The 22,824-nt window shown below is 49.3% G+C and overlaps 1 protein-coding gene and 1 pseudogene across 4 annotated transcripts in view; one reads left to right on the top strand and one right to left on the bottom strand.

The window, feature by feature from the left end:
• Positions 1-22,817, bottom strand: part of LRSAM1 (leucine rich repeat and sterile alpha motif containing 1) — a 53,742-nt gene extending 30,925 nt beyond the window's left edge. The window contains exons 1-9 of one of the 4 annotated variants that reach the window (XM_010351335.3): positions 22,596-22,817; positions 19,904-20,007; positions 19,356-19,412; positions 18,792-18,836; positions 17,318-17,395; positions 14,974-15,042; positions 11,560-11,644; positions 10,593-10,714; positions 4,914-5,004 (exon numbers count right to left, since the gene is read on the bottom strand). In XM_010351335.3, coding sequence (XP_010349637.1) covers positions 4,914-5,004; positions 10,593-10,714; positions 11,560-11,644; positions 14,974-15,042; positions 17,318-17,395; positions 18,792-18,836; positions 19,356-19,412; positions 19,904-20,007; positions 22,596-22,764 — 820 coding nt within the window. In that variant the 5' untranslated portion in view covers positions 22,765-22,817. Of the gene's footprint in view, positions 1-4,913; positions 5,005-10,592; positions 10,715-11,559; positions 11,645-14,973; positions 15,043-17,317; positions 17,396-18,791; positions 18,837-19,355; positions 19,413-19,903; positions 20,008-22,188 lie in introns of all 4 variants that reach the window. The other 3 variants (XM_010351334.3, XM_010351336.3, XM_010351338.3) reach the window with 3 other exon arrangements.
• LOC104653312 (small ribosomal subunit protein uS14m pseudogene) lies at positions 3,660-4,216 on the top strand (annotated as a pseudogene).
• Positions 22,818-22,824: the final 7 nt, after the last annotated feature.

The following is a 22,824-nucleotide window of genomic DNA, read 5'->3' as shown; positions in this document are numbered from 1 at the left end:
TAAAGGCTTTGGTCTAGCTTAGCCATTGGCCAGGGTGTACTCTGGAATCACCTGTTGCTTGAAGACTCTAATTTGCAGATGTGTGGCCTGGTGGCTATGATTGTAGCCGCCCCCCACCACTTTCTCTTAAATTAAAATATAACATACATACAGAAAAGAGCATAAAATCTCTCTCTTTTTTTTTTGTTTTTTTGAGACGGAGTTTCGCTCTTGTTACCCAGGCTGGAGTGCAATGGCGCGATCTCGGCTCACGGCAACCTCCGCCTCCTGGGCTCAGGCAATTCTCCTGCCTCAGCCTCCTGAGTAGCTGGGATTACAGGCACGCGCCACCATGCCCAGCTAATTTTTTGTATTTTTAGTAGAGACGGGGTTTCACCATGTTGACCAGATGGTCTCGATCTCTCGACCTCGTGATCCACCCACCACGGCCTCCCAGAGTGCTGGGATTACAGGCTTGAGCCACCGCGCCCGGCCAAAATCTCTTTTTTAAAGTTAGTCAAGTGCAGCAGTGAGCCATGGGGAAAAAGTAGAACAAGGACTTCAATCTGTAACTGACTATGCGTAATCAACTGAGGTAACTCACTGCCTTTGGGCCAGCCAAGAGCACAGAATCTGCAGGCACAGATGAATGTTTAAAGGTGAACACATGCTCATGACCAGGAACCAGTGCTGGTTCAGAGCTCTGTGGTGAATGATAGGAGCACATATTCCTTTGTGTCTGGCTCCTCGCACTCCACGTTGTGAGATTCACCCAGGTTGTTGCAAGGAGCAATGGTTCATTCTTTCCAGATGCTGTGTGGTATCCACAAATGAGTATAAAACAGTTTGGTTATCCATTCTACTCCTGATGGACATTAGAGCTGTTTCCACTTTGGACTGATATAAATAGTGCTGCTATGAACACTTTTGCACGTGGCTTTTGGCATTTATTCATATGCATTTCTGTTGGGCATTGATATGGTCTGGCTCTGTGTCCCCACCTAAATCTCATCTGGAACTGTAATCCCCACATCTTGGGGGTGGGACCTCATGGGAGGTAATCATATCACGGGGGTGGTTCCCCCATGCTGTTCTCATGGTGGTGGGTGAGTTCTCACAAGATCTGATGGTTTTGTAAGGGGCTTCCCCCTTCATTTGGCTCTCATTTTCTCTCCTGCTGACCTACAAAGAGGTGCCTTCCACCACGATTGTAAGTTTCCTGAGGCCTCCCAGCCATGTAAAACTGTGAGCCAATTAAACCTCTTTTCTTTATAAAGAACTTCTTCATAGAAATTGGGAATTTTACAGGACCGGTGGCTCACACCTGTAATCCCAGCACTTTGGGAGGCCGAGGCAGGTGGATCACCTGAGGTCAGGAATTCAAGAGCAGCCTGACTAATATAGTGAAACCCATCTCTACTAAAAATACAAAAATTAGCCAGGCATAGTGGCAGACGCCTGTAATCCCAGTTACTCAGCAGGCTGAGGCAGGAGAATCGCTTGAACCCAGGAGGCGGAGGTTGCAGTGAGCCTCGGCTGACTCTAGCCTGGGTGAAAGAGCAAGACTCTGTCTCAAAAAAAAAAAAAAAAATTGGTAATTTCTTAATAGAGCAGTATGAGAACAAACTAATACAGGCATGTAGTTAGGAATGGAACTCATGGGCCATAGGATATTTGAATGTTCAGCTTGAGTAGATATTGAGAGTACTTTTTAAGATAATTTTCAATTTATACTCCCACCCACAGTATACAGAAGTTCCTGTTGCTCCCACAACTTTGCTAATTCTTGGTATCGACGGTTCAGTTTTGGCCATTTTATTTTTTGTTTTTTATTTCTGGTTGACTTGTCAGCAGGGAGTTTGTTTTTTTTTTTTTTCCATTGAAAACTTTCGGCCATTTTAGTGGGTATGTCGAAGTATTTCTTTGTAGTTTTAATTTGCATTTTCCCATTGACTAAGATGATGTCGAGCACTTTTTCAGATACTGTTAGTTATCTGGATATTGTCTCTTTTTTTTGAGATGGATATTGTCTCCTTTTTTTGAGATGGAGTTTTGCTCTGTCACCCAGACTGGAGTGCAGTAGCACAATCTCAGCTCACTGCAACCTCTGCCTCCCGGTTCAAGTGATTCTCCTGCCTCAGCCTCCTGAGTAGCTGGGATTACAGGTGCCTGCCACCATGCCCAGTTAATTTTTCTATTTTTTTTTTTTTTTTGAGACGGAGTTTCGCTCTTGTTACCCAGGCTGGAGTGCAATGGCGCGATCTCGGCTCACCGCAACCTCCACCTCCTGGGTTCAGGCAATTCTCCTGCCTCAGCCTCCTGAGTAGCTGGGATTACAGGCACATGCCACCATGCCCAGCTAATTTTTTTTGGATTTTTAGTAGAGATGGGGTTTCGCCATGTTTACCAGGATGGTCTCGATCTCTTGACCTCATGATCCATCCACCTCGGCCTCCCAAAGTGCTGGGATTACAGGCTTGAGCCACCGCGCCTGGCCAATTTTTGTATTTTTAGTAGAGACAGGGTTTTACCATGTTGACCAGGCTGGTCTGAAACTCCTGAGCTCATGATCTGCCCACCTCAGCCTCCCAAAGTGCTGAGATTATAGGTGTGAGCCACTGTGTGGATATTCTCTTCTGTAAAATTCTCAGTCAAGTCTTTTACTAATGTCCTTTCCTCATGGATCTGCAGGATTTCTGTTTATAGTCCAGACACCAGTCCTCTGTTGGATATATATGTATTATAAATATCATCTTGAACTTTATGGCTTTTCTTTTCTTTTCCTAAATGGTATCTTTTGAGACAGAGAAATTTTGATTTTTTTTTTTTTTTTTTGAGATGGAGTCTCATTCTGTTGCCAGGTTGGAGTGTAGAGGCGCGATCTCAGCTCACTGCAACCTGCACCTCCTGGGCTTAAGTGATTCTCCTGCCTCAGCCTCCTGAGTAGCTGGGGCTACCGGTGCATATCACCATGCCCAGCTAATTTTTGTATTTTTAGTAGCGATGAGGTTTACCCATGTCAGCCAGGATGTTCTCAATCTCTTGACCTGGTGATCCACCTACCTCTGCCTCCCAAAGTGCTGGGATTACAGGGGTGAGCCACCATGTACAGCTAAGAAATTTTGATTTTAATTAAACCTTTTATTTATTTATTTTTTGAGATAGGATATCGCTTTGTTGGAGTCTTGCTCCAGGCTGGAGTGCAGTGGCATGATCACAGCTCAGGATGAAACGATCCTTCCACCTCAGCCTCTCAAATAGCTGGGAACACAGGTACATGCCACCACGCCTGGCTAATTTTTGTATTTTTTGTAGAGACAGGGCTTCACCATGTTTCCTAGGCTGGTCTCAAACTCCTGGGCTCAAGAGATCCTCCTGCCTTGGCCTCTCAAAGTGCTGGAATTACAGGTGCAAGCTACCATGTCTGGCCTTAATTAAATCTAATGTACCAATCTTTTATGATGACTATTGCCTGTCTCCTGTTTAAAGAATAGGTTAAAGTTCATTTTTTCCCACAGGGACATCCAATTGATCCAGAATCAGCTATTGAAAAGACTATCCTTCCCACGGCTTTGCAATGGCCACAATAAGTCAGGTCACCATAGGCATGTGTGTCTTGGCTGCGTTCTGAAAGTCCCATAGGTGCCCTGAACCGCTAAGAACTTCCAGCCTGGGACAACATGGCGGCCTCCTTGCTGGGCTGGGTGCTGCGGACGTTCAAGCAGATGGTTCCTTCATCAGCTTCAGGCCAAGTTCGAGGTTACTATGTAGACTGGAGAATGTGGCGTGATGTGAAGAGATGAAAAATGGCCTATGAATACGCAGATGAGAGGCTACATGTTAATTCACTCAGGAAGAATACCATTTTGCCAAAACTTTTACAGGACGTGGGTGATGAAGAAATTGCTGCCTTCCCCCGGGATAGCTGTCCTGTTAGAATCAGAAATCGGTGTGTTATGACGTCCTGTCCGCGTGGTGTGAAGCGGCGCTGGAGGCTTAGTCGTATCTTCTTCCGTCACTTAGCAGACCACGGACAACTTTCTGGGGTCCAGCGAGCGATGTGGTAAATGAGCTCCAGAACCTACTGAGCTTGCAGGGAAGCTGGTTCCAGCAAGAAATGATGTATTTAATAGACCCACCCCTAATCTTTACATGGGCCCAGTATAGTTGTTTAGTCTACTTGATGCTATCTATAAACTACTTTTAAAATGAAGAAATTTGGGTGTTTCATGTCAGTGAATTATCTTTTCTCCTAGACTTAATAAACATACTGTTCCCGTACATGGGAAAAAAAAAAAAAAAAGAACTTCCAGCCTGACAGGGCATCCTGCTCTCCTCCTCACCTCCGGCCAGTGCTGGCTCCGGGTTTTAGCTCCTCCTGCTGTGCGTCTCTCTCCTGGCTGACCCCGATGGCCCCTAACTGGTCCCCTATCCTGTCCTGCACTCTTTCCTCCTCCAACCCCTTCTCCTCCCTGCAGCCTAATGACTGATCACATGCTCTCCCCCCGGACACTGGGCCTGGGCACTGTCTCTGGCTTCCCCCGTCTCTCTTCTCTCTGCTTCCTCACTCCAGCTACACTGGCCCTCTCTCTGTCAAACTTCCCATCAAGGCCCATCCATACGCACCTCCTGGTCGAACTGCCTTCTGCCTTTTCTAAGTCCTAACCACGCCTCCATGTCAGCAGAGCCATACTCTCAGACAGGCCTTCCCTGTGGCTCCAACCTACATCAGCCACACCACTGCCCTCTCATAACCAGTCTGTAACTGTTTTCCCGTGTAATCATTTGTTTTGCCTGTTTTTCTTGCCAGACCTCGAACTCCAAGCAGATAGGCACTATGACCATTTCTGTCTCTGCCGCCCCCTAGCCTGGGTTGGGATGGCCATGGGGTCATGGTTCCTCAGTGTGGGGAGGAGGCAATGGCCTGGCTTTACCTTTGCAGAGGAACTGCAGGATGGCCGCGGTGCCGGCGCCACACACCTCTGGCGGCGGGAAGACCATGGTGGAGGCGTCGAGGCTCAGCATCTGCAGACACAAGGGAAAACCGCTTTACTGTACAGTTTACTTCATTACCAGCACAACCAGAGACTACCTGATTTCCTTATCAATTTGTGTGTTGTCTGTCTTCTCTACCCAGCAGGCACGGCAGCAGCGTTTCCAGTACCTGGGATGGCTGCAGGCAGGCAGCAAACACTCAGGTCACTTTTCTTAAAATTTTTTGGAGACAGGGTCTCACTCCCATCATCCAGGCTGGCTCGACCACTGCAGCCTTGACCTCCCCAGGTTTAAGCGATCCTCCCACCTCAGCCTCCCAAGTAGCTGGAACTTCAGGCACATGCTACCATGCCTGGCTAATTTTTTAATTTTTTTGTAGAGATAAGGTCCTGCTATGTTGCCCAGGCTGGTCTCAAAGTCCTGGGCTCAAGCAATTCACCTGCCTCCCAAAGTGCTGGAATTACAGGTGTGAGTCATACACCACGCATCTCAATTTACTTTGGATAAATACATAAGTGAGTGTAAAGAAGGAAATTATAGGAGAGCATACAGAACATGATTCCACTGGCTGAGTGTGGTGGCTCATGCCTGTAATCCCAGCACTTTTGGGAGGGAAAGGTGGGAGGATCACTTCAGCCCAGGAGTTCAAGACCAGCCTGAGCAATGTAGTGAGACGCCCCACTTTTTTTGAAATTTTTTTTTCTTTTTTTTTAACTTTTTTCTATTTAAAAAAAAAAGAACATGATTCTTCCTTTTTCCTTTGCTAGATGATATATTCATATACTTTCGCATTAGTATTTTATAGAAAAAAATTTGGAGGAATATGTATCAAACTCAAAATAGTTTCCTCTAAAAGGATATTCTGAGTTACTATCTACATTAAATGTATTTATTTTTTTTGAGATGGAGTCTTGCTCTGTGGGCCAGGCTGGAGTGCAGGGGTGTGATCTCAGCTCACTGCAACCTCCGCCTCCCAGGTTCAAGCAAATCCTCTGCCTCAGCCTCCCAAGTAGCTGGGACTACAGGCACATGCCACCACGCCCAGCTATTTTTTGTATTTTTAGTAGAGATGGGGTTTTATCATGTTGCCCAGGCTGGTCTCAAACTCCTGACCTCACCTCGTCCTCCTACCTCGTAATCCACCCACCTCGTCCTCCCAAACTGCTAGGATTACAAGCTTGAGCCACCGTGCCTGAACAAAATGTTTTTTAATATTTGTGTGTGTATATATATATATATATATATTTTTTTTTTTTTTTACAATATACAATTTATTTATTTTTTTTTACAATTTATTTATTTTTTTTTAATTATGTAATGACAAAAGTTTGTCGGCACACACATGCAGATGCCTCCAAGTTTATGAAGCCCAGGACGCAGGGGCCTAAGCTCACACCCACAGAACTGCCCCCTCTGTGGTTGAGTTACGTTGGACCCAGTCTTCCCGTGCCAACCTCTGATCTCACCGAGTGTGGGCAGGCACGGATATCCTCTATGCCTGGGTGTCAGGGGAGTCCTGGAAAAGGGGAAGGCCTGGGAAGCTCTGATTCTGCGGTAGCACAAGTGGCTGGGTGGGAAAGGCGGCTCCAGCCCCTGAACCCTGGCCAGCACAGCCCTCGCACAGTGGGCGCTGAGTGAACACGCCCTGCACAGCAGAGAGGGAGACCACCCCAGGGAAGAGGAACTCACTGCGCAGATGCTGAGGGCCCGACAGCAGAAGACCCCATGCTGGACACCCAATCTGGAGCAAAATGAACCCCACATGGGTGCTTAGTCACCATCAGTAAAACGTGGTGACTTAAGGGCATGGACTCTGGGCTATTCCACAGCACAGATGCTGGCTACAAGCCATGTGTGGCCATTTATGGTTACATTTTAATTAACTGAAAATAAATCAGATTTAAAGTTTGGGTCCATGGCTGGTTGCAGTCACCACATTTCAAGGGCCCAGCAGCGACAAGTGGCGGGGGTGGCCGTGTTGGCTGCACAGATCATACAGCATTCTCATCGTGGGCATCAGGAGCAGCGACTGGACATTGCTGTGCCAAAGACACCACCCTGGCTTCAGATCCGGCCATTGCATGCGGGCCTCTTAGTGTCATGGGGCTGCGGTCCCCTCATAGCCAAACAGGCAATGTTACCATCCTGGTGTGCTGTTGGGTGGGTGACATGTGTGATATCTCAAGAAGACCCTGCCCACAGGACAGCCTGAGCTCAGAATGGTTCTCTCATCCTAAAAGAAGGTTTGTTTGGGCCGGGAGTGGTGGCTTATGCCTATAATCCCAGAACTTTGGGAGGCCGAGGTGGGCGGATCATGAGGTCAGGAGATTGAGACCATCCTAGCCCATATGGTGAAACCCCATTTCTACTAAAAATACAAAAAAGTTAGCTGGACGTGGTGGCGCGTGCCTGTAATCCCAGCTACTCAGGAGGCTAAGGCAGGAGAATCGCTTGAACCAGGGAGTGGGAGGTTGCAGTGAGCAGAGATTGTGCCACTATACTCCAGCCTGAAGACAGAGCAAGAGTCCTTCTCAAAAAAAAAAAAAAAAAGGTTTGTCTGAGGTGTCACCAAGAAACTCAAAAGATTTATTTTTTAAAGGAATCGAAATAAAATGAAGTGTCCAGGTTGGGAGTGGTGGCTCACGCCTGTAATTCCACCTACTTAGGAGGCCAAGGTGGGACGATTGCTTGAGCCCAATATTGAGACCAGCCTGGGCAACACAGTGGACCTCATCTCTACAAAAAAAAAAAAAAATTAGCCAAGTGTGGTGGGGCACACCTGTGTTCCTGGTTTCTTGGGAGGCTGAGGAGGAGGATCTCTTAAGCCCAGGAGTTTGAGGCTGCAGTGAGCTATGATTGCGTCACTGTACTCCAGCCTGGGTGACAGCATAAGACCCGGTCTCAAAGGAAAAAAAAAGATTGAGGCTGGGTGCGGTGGCTCACGCCTGTAATCCAAGCACTTTAGAGGCCAAGGCGGGCGGATCACCTGAGGTCGGGAGTTCAAGACCAGCCTGACCAACATGGTGAAACCTTGTCTTAAAAAAAATAATAATAATTTTAAAAAAGAGTTTAAATTAAAAAAAGATTGAAGTGTCCAGAGCTTGCACTAGATGTTTGAGGATGGTTTCAGGATTGGGAACATGTGCTCTGAGCTGTGTTGTCTAAAATGGTAGCCACTAAGGACCCATGGCTATTTAAATGTAAATTAGTTAAAATTCAATGAAATCAAACTTTCAGTTCCTGGCTGAAAACACAGCCACGTTCCAGGTGCCCCATAGGTACACATGGCTAGTGGCTGCTCTGGACAGCACAGTCACTGAACATTTCCATCATTGCAGAGTTCCAGTGGGCAGCAGAGAGGACAAGTGTGTTGGCCTGTCTCCCCAGCCGGCCCTTCCTCAGGCAGGAGGCCCCGGCTGCTGAGGTCAGCCCTTCCTCTGCTGTCCGTGCTCACCTGCCCGCTCCGACACAGATGCCTCTGCTTGGCAGGCTGGGCTGGCTGAGAGAGGGGTCTACTCCAGGCCACTCTGGAACGCTGGCCAGACTGCATGTCATCATAAATGGAGAAGTCCCTGTTCCAGATGCCGAGGGGCCCAGGGGCAGGGAGCACAGGCATCAGCTTCAGACGGTCTGGTTACAACCATCTTTGCTATCACTGACTGCGTGGCCCTTGGGCAAATTTCTTAAACTGCCTGTGCCTCAGTTTCTTCATCTACAAAGTGGCACAACGGTATTTGCCTCACAAGACTTCTGTGAGGATTCAGGGAGTGATTCCAGGTCATGCCAGCCTTAGAAAGCAACAGATAAATGTGAGCCACCTCCTCAGCATGAGCGTGAGAGCCACCTTCCCTGAGCAGCTGCCCCTGTCAGTGCCTGTCATGGGCTGACCTGTGTCTCCCTCCCCAGTTCATATGTGGAAATCCTAAAGCGCCCCATACTCCTATCCACTTCCTGTAACCCCTGTCCACCCCCACAACTCCCGTCCCTCAGAATGTGACTGTATGTGGAGACAGGGTCTTTAAGGAGGTAATTAAGTTAAAAGGAGGTCATTAGGCTGGGCCCTAATCCAATATGACTGATGTCCTTCTAAGAGGAGGAAATCTGGACATGGACATGTATGCAGGGAAGACAGCGCCTATGAGCCAAGGAGAGAGGCCTCGAAAATAACCAGCCCTGTCAACATCTTGATCTTGCACTTCTGGCCTGCAGAACTGCCCTGACCTGGGTACTTCTGAGCCTCCATCCCAGCGGCTCTCTCCCTCCCCCTTCTCTCCCTCCCAGCTTTCTGGGCCCCATATCATGCAGGCTCAGCAGCTTACAGCCTGTGCTTCCCCACCAGCTGCCTGCTGTACCTGGGCTGCCTCTGTTATCCAGGTCTACTCAGAATCTTTTTTTTTTTTTTTTTTTTGAGACGGAGTCTCACTCTGTCACCCAGGCTGGAATGCAATGGTGTGATCTCGGCTCACTGCAACCTCTGCCTCCCAGGTTCAAGCAATTCTTCTGCCTCTACCTCCCAAGTAGCTGGGACTACGGGCACCTGTCATCAGGCCCACCTAATTTTTGTATTTTTATAGAGATGGGGTTTCACCATGTTGGCTAGGCTGGTCTTGAACTCTTGACCTCAGGTGATCCTCCTGCCTCAGCCTCCCAAAGTGCTGGGATTATAGGCATGAGCCACCACACCCAACCAGAATCTTCTTTTTTTTTTTTTTTGTTTGAGACAAAGCTTTGTTATGTTGCTCAAGCTGGAGTGCAATGGCATGATCTTGGCTCATGTAACCTCTGCCTCCTGGGTTCAAGTGATTCTCCTGTGTTCATGTTCATTGCACTCAAGCTGGAGTGCAATGGCATGATCTTGGTTCATGTAACCTCTGCCTCCTGGGTTCAAGTGATTCAGCCTCCCCCAAGTACCTGGGATTACAGGTGTGCACCACCACACTTGGATAATCTTTTGTATTTTTAAGTAGAGACAGGGTTTCACCATGTTGGCCAGGCTGGTCTTGAACTCCTAACCTCAAGTGATCCACCTGGCTTGGCCTCCTAAAGTGCTGGGATTACAAGCATGAGCCACTGCACCTGGCCCAGAAATCTTATTCCTCCATTAAGGTCTGGCTTGAATACCACAACTTTTTATTTTTTACTTTTTTCTCCTTCAACTTGTATTTTAAGTTGAGGGGGTACATGTGCAGGATGTGCAGGTTTGTTACAAAGGCAAATGTGTACCATGGTGCTTTGCTGCACAGATCATCCCATTACCTAGGTAACAAGCCCAGAATCCATTAGTTATTCTTCCTGATGCTCTCCCTCCCCTCAGCCCACCTCTGACAGGCCTCAGTGTGTTGTTCCCCACTGACAACTTCCTTAAAGTGTCAACCTCGTCTAGGTTCAGCATTCATTCTTCTTCACTCTTAAAGTAGGTTTTTCTGCCTCTTTTATGGCAGCAAAAGTCACATAATTACGAATGTTCACACATCAGCCTCTCTAAGAGCTTCCAAGGACCATGCCTTAGGATCTGTGTGACCCTGGCACCCTGAGATCAGGGCAGACATGCAGGAATGTGAGAGAGGGGAGGTGGGCAGGCCAGAGAGCACCCCAGGCAAAAGCAGCTTCCCACTTACCTCCAGGGTTCGAACATGAGCCAGCATCTTCGGCAACCTCTGGATCTCGTTTCCACTGATGTTGAGGGTACGCAGGCTTCGAAGCTCCCCCAGGGTGTCTGGAAGCTCCTTCAGCTTATTGTCTGCAGAGACCCCAATAGCACAGCTCAACATCCCAAAGCCCCATCACCAGCTTCCAGCCTGATGCCTGCTGGAAGCCACTGTGACCTCTGGGTCCCAGACCCTGAGGTTTCATAGGATCAAGGTGGTGTTCCAGTTCAAGTCCTCACTCCACCAATCACTAGCCAAGAGGCTTTAGATAACTGACTTGGCCTCCCTGGGCTGGTTTTCTCATCTGGAAAATGGGGATGACACTACGACCCAGCCTCATAAGAACACAGGGAGACTGGAGGTTCAGGGAGATGATGTGTGAGGTCCTCTGCACGGGGCCCCTCCACTGTAATGACCAAGCAATGGGGTGCCACTGTTATCATTACTCATATGGTCTTGGCTCTGTCACCATCTCACTGGGTGGTCTTGAGCAAGTCACACTCGCTTTCCCAGGCCTTGTTTTCCTTATGTGTAAACTGGGGATGGCACCACGGCCCTCAGCCTGCCCTGTGGACTTCTCGGGAGGCTCGGCGCGTCGCTGGAGGTAGAAGCGCCGCTCAGAATCTTACTGCGGCTCCTTGGGAGCTCTCGCCCATCAGTCCACTACACTCACCATTATAAATCCGAGTGACCGAGGCTCAGGGCCCAGCTACCCGCTTCCCTGTAAGGCCCTGGCTCAGGCCTGAGGAGTCACAGGAACCCTCCAGACAGGCTGTCTCTGGTTACCATGGAGATGGCTGACCCAGCAGGGGTCAGTCCACTTACAGCAACCCCTGGAGACTGGCTGCCCTCCTGCTCAGTGGCTCCCAGGTGAGGCGGCCTGTGGACGGCCCAGAGCTGACGGAGGGTCACACGGACATGGCTTCCTGGCTCCTACCTTTAACGTTGAGAGTCTGGAGCTGGGTCAGGTTCCCAATGGAACGCGGGAGCTGCATCAGTTGATTCCTTTCCACATTTAAGACCTAAGAAAGAGGAAGAGGTGACACGAGAACCCACATACAGACCACAGTGACGACTCCTGTACCCCTCGCCCTGCCAGGCCAGGGCACCCAGGTACAATACCCACAAGTCCTCATCTCCTCCTGCCGGTCCTTGAGGAAGACAGAAATTTTTAGATTTCCACTGGAGATAGGAAAAAAACTGAAGCTCGGGGTGGTGAAGTCATGTGCTCAGGAGAGCACAACCAGGCCTTGAACCCGCTTCTGGCAGAGGTTCTACCCCTTATACTGACCACAAAATGCTCAGAAACTGCCCCACCATGAGGGAGGGAGGGAGAAGGAGAGTACCGATTCCAGGATCTGGGGAGGCAGCACAGGAGGCTCTAGCTCCCCTGGCATTAAGGAGAAGGAAGCTCGGCTGCCCCAGGCTGTGTGATCCGCCCAAGGCCTCAGGCCAGCAGTGGTGCTAGGACTGAACCAGGGCTTACTGGATTCCAAAGCTGTGTTCCCTCCAGAAGGTGGCACCTTGAGGTGAGCAAAGTCAACGAGATGACATACTAAGTAACCATTAAAAACAGATGCAATGGGGGCCAGGCATGGTGTAATCCCAGCACTCTGAGAGGCCAAGGTGGGCAGATCACGAGGTCAGGTGATCGAGACCATCCTGGCCAACATGGTGAAATCCCATCTCTTACTATAATACAAAAAATTAGCTGGCTTGGTGGTACACACCTGTAATTCCAGCTACTTGGGAGGCTGAGGCTGGAGAATGGCTTGAACTTGGGAGGCAGAGGTTGCAGTGAGCTGAGATGGCACCACTGCACTCCAGCCTGGGCGACAGAGTGAGAAAAAAAAAAATACACATACAAAAAGTCCTACACCAAGGTATTTATTGTGGCTCAAAGTAGTAGCAATTGGTTGGGTGCAGTGGCTCACACCTATAATCCCAGCACTTGGGGAGGCCAAGGTGGGTGGATCACTTGAGGTCCGGAATTCAAGACCAGCCAGGGCAACATGGCGAAACCCCATCTCTACTAAAAATACAAAATTTAGTGGTGCACACCTGTAATCACAGTTACTGGGTAGCTAAGGCGGGAGAATTGCTTGAACCGAGAAGGAAGGCAGAGGTTGCAGTGAGCTGAGATCATACCACTGCACTCCAGTCTGGGCAACAGAGTGAGACTTGGTCTCAAAAACAAGTGGTGGTGGCTGGGCACAGTGGTTCACGCCTCTAATCCCAGCACTTAGGGAGTCCGAGGCGGGTGGATCATGAGGTCAGGAGTTCAAGACCAGCCTGGCCAAGATGGTGAAACCCCATCTCTACTAAAAAAACAAAAATTAGCTGGGTGTGGTGGCACATGCCTGTAGTCCCAGCTGCTCAGGAGGCTGAGGCAGAGAATTGCTTGAACCCGGGAGGCAGAGGTTGCAGTGAGCCAAGATCCCGCCACTGCACTCTAGCCTGGGTGACAGAGCAAGACTCTATCTTAAAGAAAAAAAAAAAAAAAAAAGTGGCAGGGCGAGGTGGCTCACGCCTGTAATACAAGGTGCTCTGTAAAGGTGCTGCCCTTGCAGAGGTTAGCTGTGGAGATGGGCAGCGAGCCAGCAGACACATAATTAGGAAGGACAGATTGCAATCTTGCTCTCGGGAAGTAAGCGAGGTAGAGACAGCAAATAAGGGGCAACCACTGAGCTCAGAGATTAAGGATGAGCCTCACAAACAGCTCCAGGAAAAGCTGCTCAGGCAGAAGGCAGAGCCCTCAGGGACAGGCCCTGCTGGGGTGGGGCATGAAGTACAGCGGGTTTTAGGAGCTGACTATAGAAAGCCAAGGAGCGAGAGCAGGACAGGAGGGTAAACAGATAGGCAGAGCCCACCATATGGGGTCTTCCGGATCCTCGCTAAGAGAGTGGATTTCAATCTCAGTGTGGTGGGGGTCATTTCTTCCTCGGTAATTTTTATTTTTGTTGTTGAGACAGAGTCTTGCTTTGTCAGCCGGGCTGCAATGCAATGGCATGATCTTGTCTTGCTGTAACCTCCTGGGTTCAAGAGATTCTGCTGCTTCAGCCTCTCGAGTAGCAGGGATTACAGGCATGTGCCACCACACCCAGCTAATTTTTGTATTTTTAGTAGAGACAGGGTTTCACGATGTTGGTCAGGCTTATCTTGAACTCCTGAACTCAAATAATCCACCCGCTTTTGCCTCCCAAAGTGCTGGGATTACAGGCATGAGCCACCACCCCCAGCTAATTGCCATCACTTTGAGCCACAACAAATACCTTGGTATGAGGTGGCAGCTGTGAGGAATCCACAGATAATGCCAGGATGGACCTGCGCTGAGCTATCGCTGAAGGGTTAGAAGTAAGATGTGAGTCAGGGCATGGAATTCACCATTTTAAAAAGGCAGATTCACTGGGTGCTTTTTTCCTGTAAAGCTGTGGAAGCTCATGATGAAATTCCAAAAAGAACATGCCAGAAATATGGTTAAGAGGCACACATAGCACAGACCGCAACAGCTGGGGCATCCGCTGGGTGTCTTAAGAGCCAAGGGGAGGGCCGGGTGTGGTGGCCCACACCTGAAATCCCAGCACTTTGGGAGGACAAGACAGGCGGACCACTTAAGGTCAGGAGTTTGAGACCAACCTGGCCAACATGGCGAAACACCATCTCTACTAAAAATATAAAAACTAAGCCAGGCGCGGTGGCTCAAGCCTGTAATCCCAGCACTTTGGGAGGCCGAGGCGGATGGATCATAAGGTCAAGAGATCGAGACCATCTTGGTCAACATGGTGAAACCCCGTCTCTACTAAAAATATAAAACATTAGCTGGGCATAGTGGCGCGTGCCTGTAATCCCAGCTACTCAGGAGGCTGAGGCAGGAGAATTACCTGAACCCAGGAGGCAGAGGTTGCAGTGAGCCGAGATCACACCATTGCACTCCAGCCTGGGTAACAAGAGTGAAACTCCATCTCAAAAAAAAAAAAAAAAAAAATGTATATATATATATATATATATGTATATAAACTAGCTGTGAGTGGTGGTGCACACCTGTAATTCCAGCTACTAGGGACGCTGAGACAGGAGAATCACTTGAACTTGGGAGGCAGAGGTTGCAATGAGCTGAGATGGTGCCACTGCACTCCAGCCTGGGCAGTGCAGTGGGACACTGCCTCAAAAATAACAACAACAACAAAAAACAACAAAACAAAATAAAACAAAAACGAAGAGCCAAGGGGAAGGTGGGCTGGCACTAGTGCAGCTTCCACTGGCCAGAGCCCGGCCAGAACACTCCAGGCTCAAGTGACTGCCTGGTCTCACTAGGGCCATCTGAGGTGGGTTTCTGCTTCTGCAGCCTTACCTGGAGGGCAGTCAGTTGCCCCAGATCATCCGGAAGGGCTGTCAGCTGATTATCGTGGAGGTCTAGAACCTGTAGAAGGAAGGCCCCCATGAGTCGCCAAGAGAGAAAGTCCCTCAGACTGCCAGCTCCAAAGCGGCGAGGAGGGGCTGGGCCGCCCCATACCCAGTGCTGAAACAGAGTGCCCCAACTCAGTGGTGATCATTCCCGTCTCGTCCTCCTTCTCAAACTATCATACCATTTTCTTATTTTATGTATCAAATATTTATTTTTATTGTTGATTGAAAAACTATGCTGTGAAACAGTATGCCTAGATATTTATATGTTGAAAAGAAACACCCCATAGTATAAATATATATTTGCATAGAAAAAAGACTTTCAAATATGCGATAAAATATTAATAGTGGTACTCCACAGTGTAAAATTATAGATGTTCCCCCTTTTCTTTGCTTAACTGTACTTACTAATTCTTTAATTTTATTTAGAGACAAAGTCTTACTCTGTCACCCAGGCTGGAATACAGTGGCATGATCTCAGCTCACTGCAACCTCCACCTCCCAGTTCAAGTGATTCTTGTGCCTCAACCTCCCAAGTAGCTGGGATTACAGGCATGAGCCATCGTGCCCTGCTGGGGTTTTTTTTGTATTTTTAGTAGAGATGGGGTTTTGCCATGTTGGCCAGGCTGGTCTTGAACTCCTGATCTCAAGTGATCTGCCCACCCTGGCCTCCCAAAGTGCTGAGATTACAGGTGTGAGCCACCATACCTGGGTGCTATTTTTTAAAAAATGAAAATGCACAAAACAGGCCTTGGAGAAATATTTACACATATGCACACACAGGTACCCTCTATAACCATGGGTTCCATATCTATGGGATTCAACCAAACTCAGGTTAAAATATTGAAGAAAAAAAAAGCATCTGTAGTGAACAGATACAGACTTTTCTCTTTTCATCATTCCCTAAACAATATGGTGTAACAGATTAGGCATGGTGGCTCATGCCTGTAGTTTGGGAGGCTGAGGCAGGTGGATCGCTTGAACTCAGGAGTTTGAGAACAGCCTGGGCAAAATAGTTAGGCCCTGTCTCTACAAAAATTAGCTGGGCATGGTAGTCCCAGCTACTCGGGAGGCTGAGGTGGGAAGATCACTTGAGCCAACGTTTATAACACTTTACTGCAGCCTGGGTGATAAAGTGAGACCCTGTCTCAAAAAAGAAAAAATAACGAATACACTATAACAATTTTGTAGCATTTACATTTGTATTAGGTATTATAAGTAATCTAGAGATGATTTAAAGTGTACAGCAGATGTCCATAGGTTATATGCAAATATGATGCCACTTTATAGCAGGGACTTGAGCATCTGTAGGTTTCGGTATCCTTGGGGATTCCCGGAACCAGTCTCCCATGAATATCAAGGGACAACTGTATATATGATATACATATATATGAAATATAAATATAAATTTTTTTTTTTTTTTTTTTTTTTGAGACGGAGTTTCGCTCGTTACCCAGGCTGGAGTGCAATGGCGCGATCTCGGCTCACCGCAACCTCCGCCTCCTGGGTTCAGGCAATTCTCCTGCCTCAGCCTCCTGAATAGCTGGGATTACAGGCACGCGCCACCATGCCCAGCTAATTTTTTGTATTTTTAGTAGAGAGGGGGTTACACCCTGTTGACCAGGTTGGTCTCGATCTCTCGACCTCGTGATCCACCCGCCTCGGCCTCCCAAAGTGCTGGGATTACAGGCTTGAGCCACCACGCCCGGCCTTAAAAATATTTTTAAAATGTTCTTTTTTCTGAATACAAAATAATACATGTTGGACCAGAATAATAAAAGCAGTAAAAACTGCCCCCAATCCCAGCACCCACAGTTACTCTGAGGCTTGTGCTGCCGGGCTGCTCTAAAGGTACATACCACTCTGCCAAGCTCAGGTCTGCACACAACAACGCTGGGCTCATACCTCCCATATGTGTGAATGCCTCCCAGCCCGTCAGGGGAGGAGCTCACAGTCAGCAGGGAATCCTTCCAGATCACTTGAGCATCCCTCCTCCTCCTTCCTGCCTGGGACTGTCAGCCCTCTGCTAGCTGACACATCATGAGTTTATCATTTGACTTTCCTCCTAGCATGTAAACTCCCCAGGGGCAGGGCCTGTAGCTGGTCATCTTTGTCACCCTATCTCACACACAGCCCACAGAAGTGCCTGATGAACCATGCTGATCAAATCCCAGATTGACTGGTAGATCAGGCCCCTCTGACATACAAGAGGCAGCCCAAAGGGAGCAGGCCATCGGCTGCCACCTGGAACCCCATGCAGAGCCCAGACGTCTGGGAGGAGGGCCCAGTACCTTGATGGTTGCCAGACTCAGGAGGCTGCAGGATTTGGGGAGCAGGGAAGTGAGGTGATTTGTGTGGACGATCAGCACCTGTGTGGAGAGATGTGGGGCCATGTTGGGCTGAGGAAGAGCAGCAGACAGCACAAGCTAAGGGCGCAGGAGCCAGCCTAGCGCCCTGCCATGCCCAGCCATCTTGCTCTCCCAGACACCGTGACAGGGGTCGCAGGGGATGCAAGTCAGAATCGTGAACTCTCCCAATCTCATGGGGAATCTGATGCCCTTCCTTAAAATCTGGATCTTCAAGGGTGAAAGAGACCTTAGAGGTCTAAATCTTCCTTCCATACTGAGAAAGGATCCCCCTGCAGCCGTTCCTGATCATAACCTTTCCAGTGCCAGCATCTTCATGCGGAAAATAGAGAATAATAAAGTGCCTGCCTCCTAGGGCTGCCATGATGTTAAACAAGCTCATGTGCAAAACGTCCAGGGCTGGCACAGGGGCCAGGGCTCAATCCAGGTCATCTGTGGCTATTTTTCTTAGGCATCAATGGCCACCTAATACTTCCAGCACAGACTGGGCACAGTGGCTCATGCCTATAATCCTAGCACTTTGGCAGGCCAAGGTGGATGGATCACTTGAGGTCAGGAGTTCGAGACAAGGCTGGCCAACATGGTGAAACTCCATCTCTACTAAAAATACAAAAATTAGTTGGGTGTGGTAGTGGGCACCTGTAATCCCAGCTGCTCAGGAGGCTGAGGAAGGAGAATCATTTGAACCCAGGAGGTGGAGGTTTCAGTGAGCTGAGATTGCGCCACTGTACTCCAGCCTAGGTGACAAGCAAAGTGTCCACCTCAAAAAAACAAACAAACAAACAAAAAAAACCCCACACACTTCCAGTGCCAAGGAGCTCACTAGTCTGTTGGCATAGAACACTTTTTTTTTTTTTTAACATATTCTCATTTAGATACTTCACTTAGAGTGCCTCTATTCATCTGCATTCAAAGCTGCAATGCTCTGCTGAAAAATCATTCACTCCCCTCGGAATCTCTCCTGGGTGACCAGAATAAAAGGAGTGAGTTTCTGTTATCATTAACACCAGGGTTCATCAGCCTTTACTACGTGGCAGGCATTATACTCAGCATATTTCTATCTCTAGCTTTCTACCACTCATTTAATTCTCACAGTGCCTCTGACAGAGGAGAACTATGAATGTCTTCATTTCACAGATGAAGAAACAGAGAAGAGTTTAAGGAAGTTGCCCAAGTCATGAAGCCAGTGAAGGCAGAGTCAGAAGGTGACATGGGGTGAGGGTGTCCAACCCCAAAGCCTACTCTCCTGTCTGTGAAAACATCTGCTGTAGGCCAAAAGTATAAGAAACAGGGAGAAAGGAGGTGTCTATGCAAGGGAGACAGCTCCTCAAAGTCCCTTGAAGCTTCAAGCAAACAAACATGCAATAAGCCAGTTTCCGAAGATGAAGCTCCTTCTCACCTTCTTCTGCAGAACTTTGCATGTTGCAAAAGCTCCAAAGGGAATCTAAGATAAGATAAAGAAGAGTAAGTTTCTCCCATCTGTCGATTTGTGGCTTGTTCTCTGAGCAGCATTCATGTGAGGAAGAGAGGGGCAGGAAGTGAACAAGGGCAAAACCCTGCAGCAGGCGGCAGTGCTGAGCCCAGGGGCAAGGCTGGCGGGCAGTGGTGCTGGGGATGTGGCCAGCCCTTCCCTCAGTCAGATGGCAGGAGACTGCTCTGACCCACCCACCCTGTCCCCATCGTTGAACCCCTTCAAGGTCAGAGAATGCCAGGCTCTTCCAGCACCCTGGGAGTCTGTAGGTACATTTTCCACTTAGATTCCTTGACTCTTGGGAACTATATTATGTTGAGGCCAAAAGATCATCTCAATTCTTTTGGACAAGAACAAAATCTAAGGAAATATCTCGTGACTAGTGCTTCTGGCCTTTCTAAAGCCCCAGTCTACCTCTGTCTTTCCTAGGGACACATGAACCAAGAAAATGGGACAGATCCAATTCACAGCCCAACGCGATGCTCAGTTTACCTCTGAGAGTTCACATTTAGAGATGTCAAGAATGTCATCTGCCCCAGCTTCTTTTGCCTAAGGATAAAAGTAATTTTTAAAAAGTATTAAAACAAAACATCCTTGCAGAGTAGACAAACCAGGCAAAGAACATACACTTAGGCGGCTGCAAAGGACCACAGACACTATCTGGTTCCGCCCACAGACACTATCTGGTTCCGCCCACAGACACGATCTGGTTCCGCCCACAGACACTATCTGGTTCCACCCACAGACACTATCTGGTTCCACTGGTCCATGTGGCAGGTTAGCCAGTGACCCCTGCTTTCCTGGAGCTTGAGGCGCAGAGGGATGAGGGACTGAAAAGCAATGACAGTACGCCCAGTCTACAGGGGAGATGCACCCTTAGCAGGGGCCTCATCTGTTTTCTTTTACCTCTTTCAAATTTCTTTTGTGGGTAGGGGAGGCAGACTGGAGGGAGCATGCTTGTCGGGGGCAGTGTGGAGCCCTACTCCACAGGGACAGAGGAGGAGCTGGGATAGAGTGAGAGGAAACCCACTTTCCCTCACCAGGCACATCTGGTATTCCAGGCGTTTCCGAGCCTCCTCACTGGGTTTCCGCTTCCGGAAGAAAAGCGGCATCCTTCCTTTTTCCCAGAGAAATCTTTCAGACCCTGGGGTACAGAAGAGAAGTTACAGCCTGGAGAATTTGTCACAGACCCTAACAGCCGGGACAGGTAGTACAGTAACACAGCATGCAGCTGGTCTCCTGGACCATGAGTTCCATGGAGGCAGGGGCTGTGTCTTTTTAGTGAGTTCCAAGGAGGCAGATGCCTAGTCTTTCTAGAGAGTTCCATGGAGGCAGGGGCTGCGTCTTTCTAGTGAGTTGCAGGGAGGCAGGGGCCGTGTCTTTCTACTAAGTTCCATGGAAGTAGGGGTTGTGTCTTCCTTGTGAGTTTCACTGGGGGCAGGGGGTACGTCTTTGTAGTGAGTTCCATGGGAGGAGGGGTTGCATCTTTCCAGTGAGTTCCATGGAGGCAGGACTTCATCTTTCTAGTGAGTTTCATGGGGTCGAGGCTGTGTCTCTCTAGTCCTGCCTGTGCCCTGATCCCACAGCAGGTACTCAGGACTCCTTGTTCTTTGTTGAATAAACATTAAGCAGCAGGATGAGGTGGAAAGGGACAGACACAAGCCAGATGACCCGGGTTAGGGCCCACGTTTGCCACCAACACACAGTGAGGCCCTGGTATTATCCTTTCCCCATTCTGGGGAAACTTAGAGAAGTTTCCTCAGGCATTTTCCAAGGCTGTTCTTTGAGGACTCTAACAGACTCTGTCAGTGAATCACTTCTAGCCCCCCAAACACTGTCAGAGCAGGATCAGCAGGACCAAACCAAAGCCAGTCAGAACCTCGGGAGCTCAACTACATCACGACCAAAGAGACCTCTGCAGAGAATACAAATTAAAAAGCAATCCTCAGCTTACCAACCTCAGTTGTTATTCTATTTTATTCTCACCATATCCCTTTTTAAAGTGAAGAAACAGGCTGGGTGTGGTGGCTCATGCCTGTAATCCCAGCAATTTGGGAGGCCAAGATGAGTGGGTCAGTTGAGCCCAGGAGTTTGAGACCAGCCTGGATAACATGGCAAAATCCTGTCTCCACTAAAAATACAAAAAGTAGCTGGGCATGGTGACGTGCACCTTAGTCTCAGCTACTTGGGAGGCTGAGGCACAAGAATCACTTGAACCCAAGAGGCGGAGGTTGCAGTGAGCTGAGATCGTGCCACTGCACTCCAGCCTGGGTGACAGAGGGAGACTCTGTCTCAGAAAATAATAATACACACATACTATGCATACATAAAGTGAAAAAACAGACGCTTATTAAGTTCAGTGGCCTGGCTGTCCAGCCTGGATTACAGAAAAGCCAGCCTGGAACCCTGGTCTCTCAAGTCGTGACCTGTGAGATTTGCCTGACTCTTTGGTGCTCACATAACTTGGCACACACCAAGTACACTGTCCTGAACTCAGAGCCAGGTGCTCACTGCCTGCCCAGGGCCTGCACAGTGTCTGTAAATATCAGAGCTGGGTAAGTGATGGCAATGGGCTGGGAAGCAATCACCCAAGGGAAGTGCATGGTGAGCAGCACAGGCTTTGGGATGAAATAGAATTGGTTTGAATCTGAGATCTGCCACCCACAACTGCAGAGATCATCTTGGCTTATGTCTTATGGCCTCAGTTTCCTCATCTGTAAAGTGTGGGTAACCCTGCTATCAACACTGGCTTCTGTGAGGATCTAATGACTTCACGTATGTCAAGCCCATAGGACGGTACCTGGAGCACAACGAGCGCTCAATAAATGTTAGCCACAAAGCACCCCACATGCAACCAACAGTCTAGCAGACTCAGGGCCTGCTAGAGGAGCTAGGGAGAAGACAGTCATGGGAGGAGATGCAGCTGAAGAAGACACACACCCAGTCCTCAGACGGATGGGCAGAGATGGCAGCTCTGCACCCACAGGGGGCAGGGCTGTCTGGGGAGGCAGCCAGGCCTGCAGAGCCAGCTCAGGCACCTCTTGCCATCCCACCTGCCTGCAAGGATGAGAAATGGTTTGAAAATAGCCCTCCCCCATCCCTCCCTGATGACCAGCATACCCTTCTGCTCCCTAGTCACTAACCCTCCTGAACCCACCTCCCCCTCCCCACTTTCTCCCAACCACCATCGCTCTCCCACCCCTCCCAGAAGATCAGCTCTTTTCAGACTGCCTTATATGCCAGTCCCTCCCTCTCCGACGTCCAGCCCAGAAGCAGGGCGAGGGCCACACCCATACTTCCTGGGCTAGGGTGGGCAGTGGCTGACCTGGCTTTGTGGATGGAGGGGTCCCCCACTTTGGGACCCGCGGGCAGGTCGATCACCTGGAGGGCTTGGCCACGGACTCGCGGCCGCAGACCACCTGGCACGGGCCGGGCGGAACCGGAGTCTGGTCTCCTGCAAACGCAGGTGCTGGGAACAGAAACTCAGAATCTCAGAAAGTCACGCAGACCGGGATGACGAAGTCTGAGGCTCTCGGAACCGCGGACTCTCAGAATGAAGAGCGGGACTGGATTTTCACATAAACGGACTGTTTTGATAACTAAAGTGCATACACCAAGTGCTCGAGGGGGCAGGGGTCGCTGCGGTACTGGGGTTCCGGAATGGGACTATGGACTCCTTAGGGGAGGGGCGGGGCTCTGGGATTGGGTGACAGGGACCGGGGTGACACTCACGATAAAGAATACGGGAAACAGCTAGGCCTGGGATCTCGGGAGCAATCACTCTTCTCAGACTTCTCCGAAGCAAACCACCCGAAGCCCCTTTCAGAATCTTCAGCTTCAGCGCACCGCAGTGCCCGGGTTCGCCAGCCGTCAGCCTCAGGCGCATGCCCACAACAAACATGGCGACAAGGGCATCTCTGGAAGGCTGGGCAGTGAAGACAGTTCTCGCGAGTGCCGAGTT

The sequence above is a fragment of the Saimiri boliviensis genome, chromosome 2 (genome assembly GCF_048565385.1).
Source record: "Saimiri boliviensis isolate mSaiBol1 chromosome 2, mSaiBol1.pri, whole genome shotgun sequence".
Classification (NCBI taxonomy): Eukaryota; Metazoa; Chordata; class Mammalia; order Primates; family Cebidae; genus Saimiri; species Saimiri boliviensis.
This window is presented reverse-complemented; position numbering and strand designations above follow the sequence as displayed.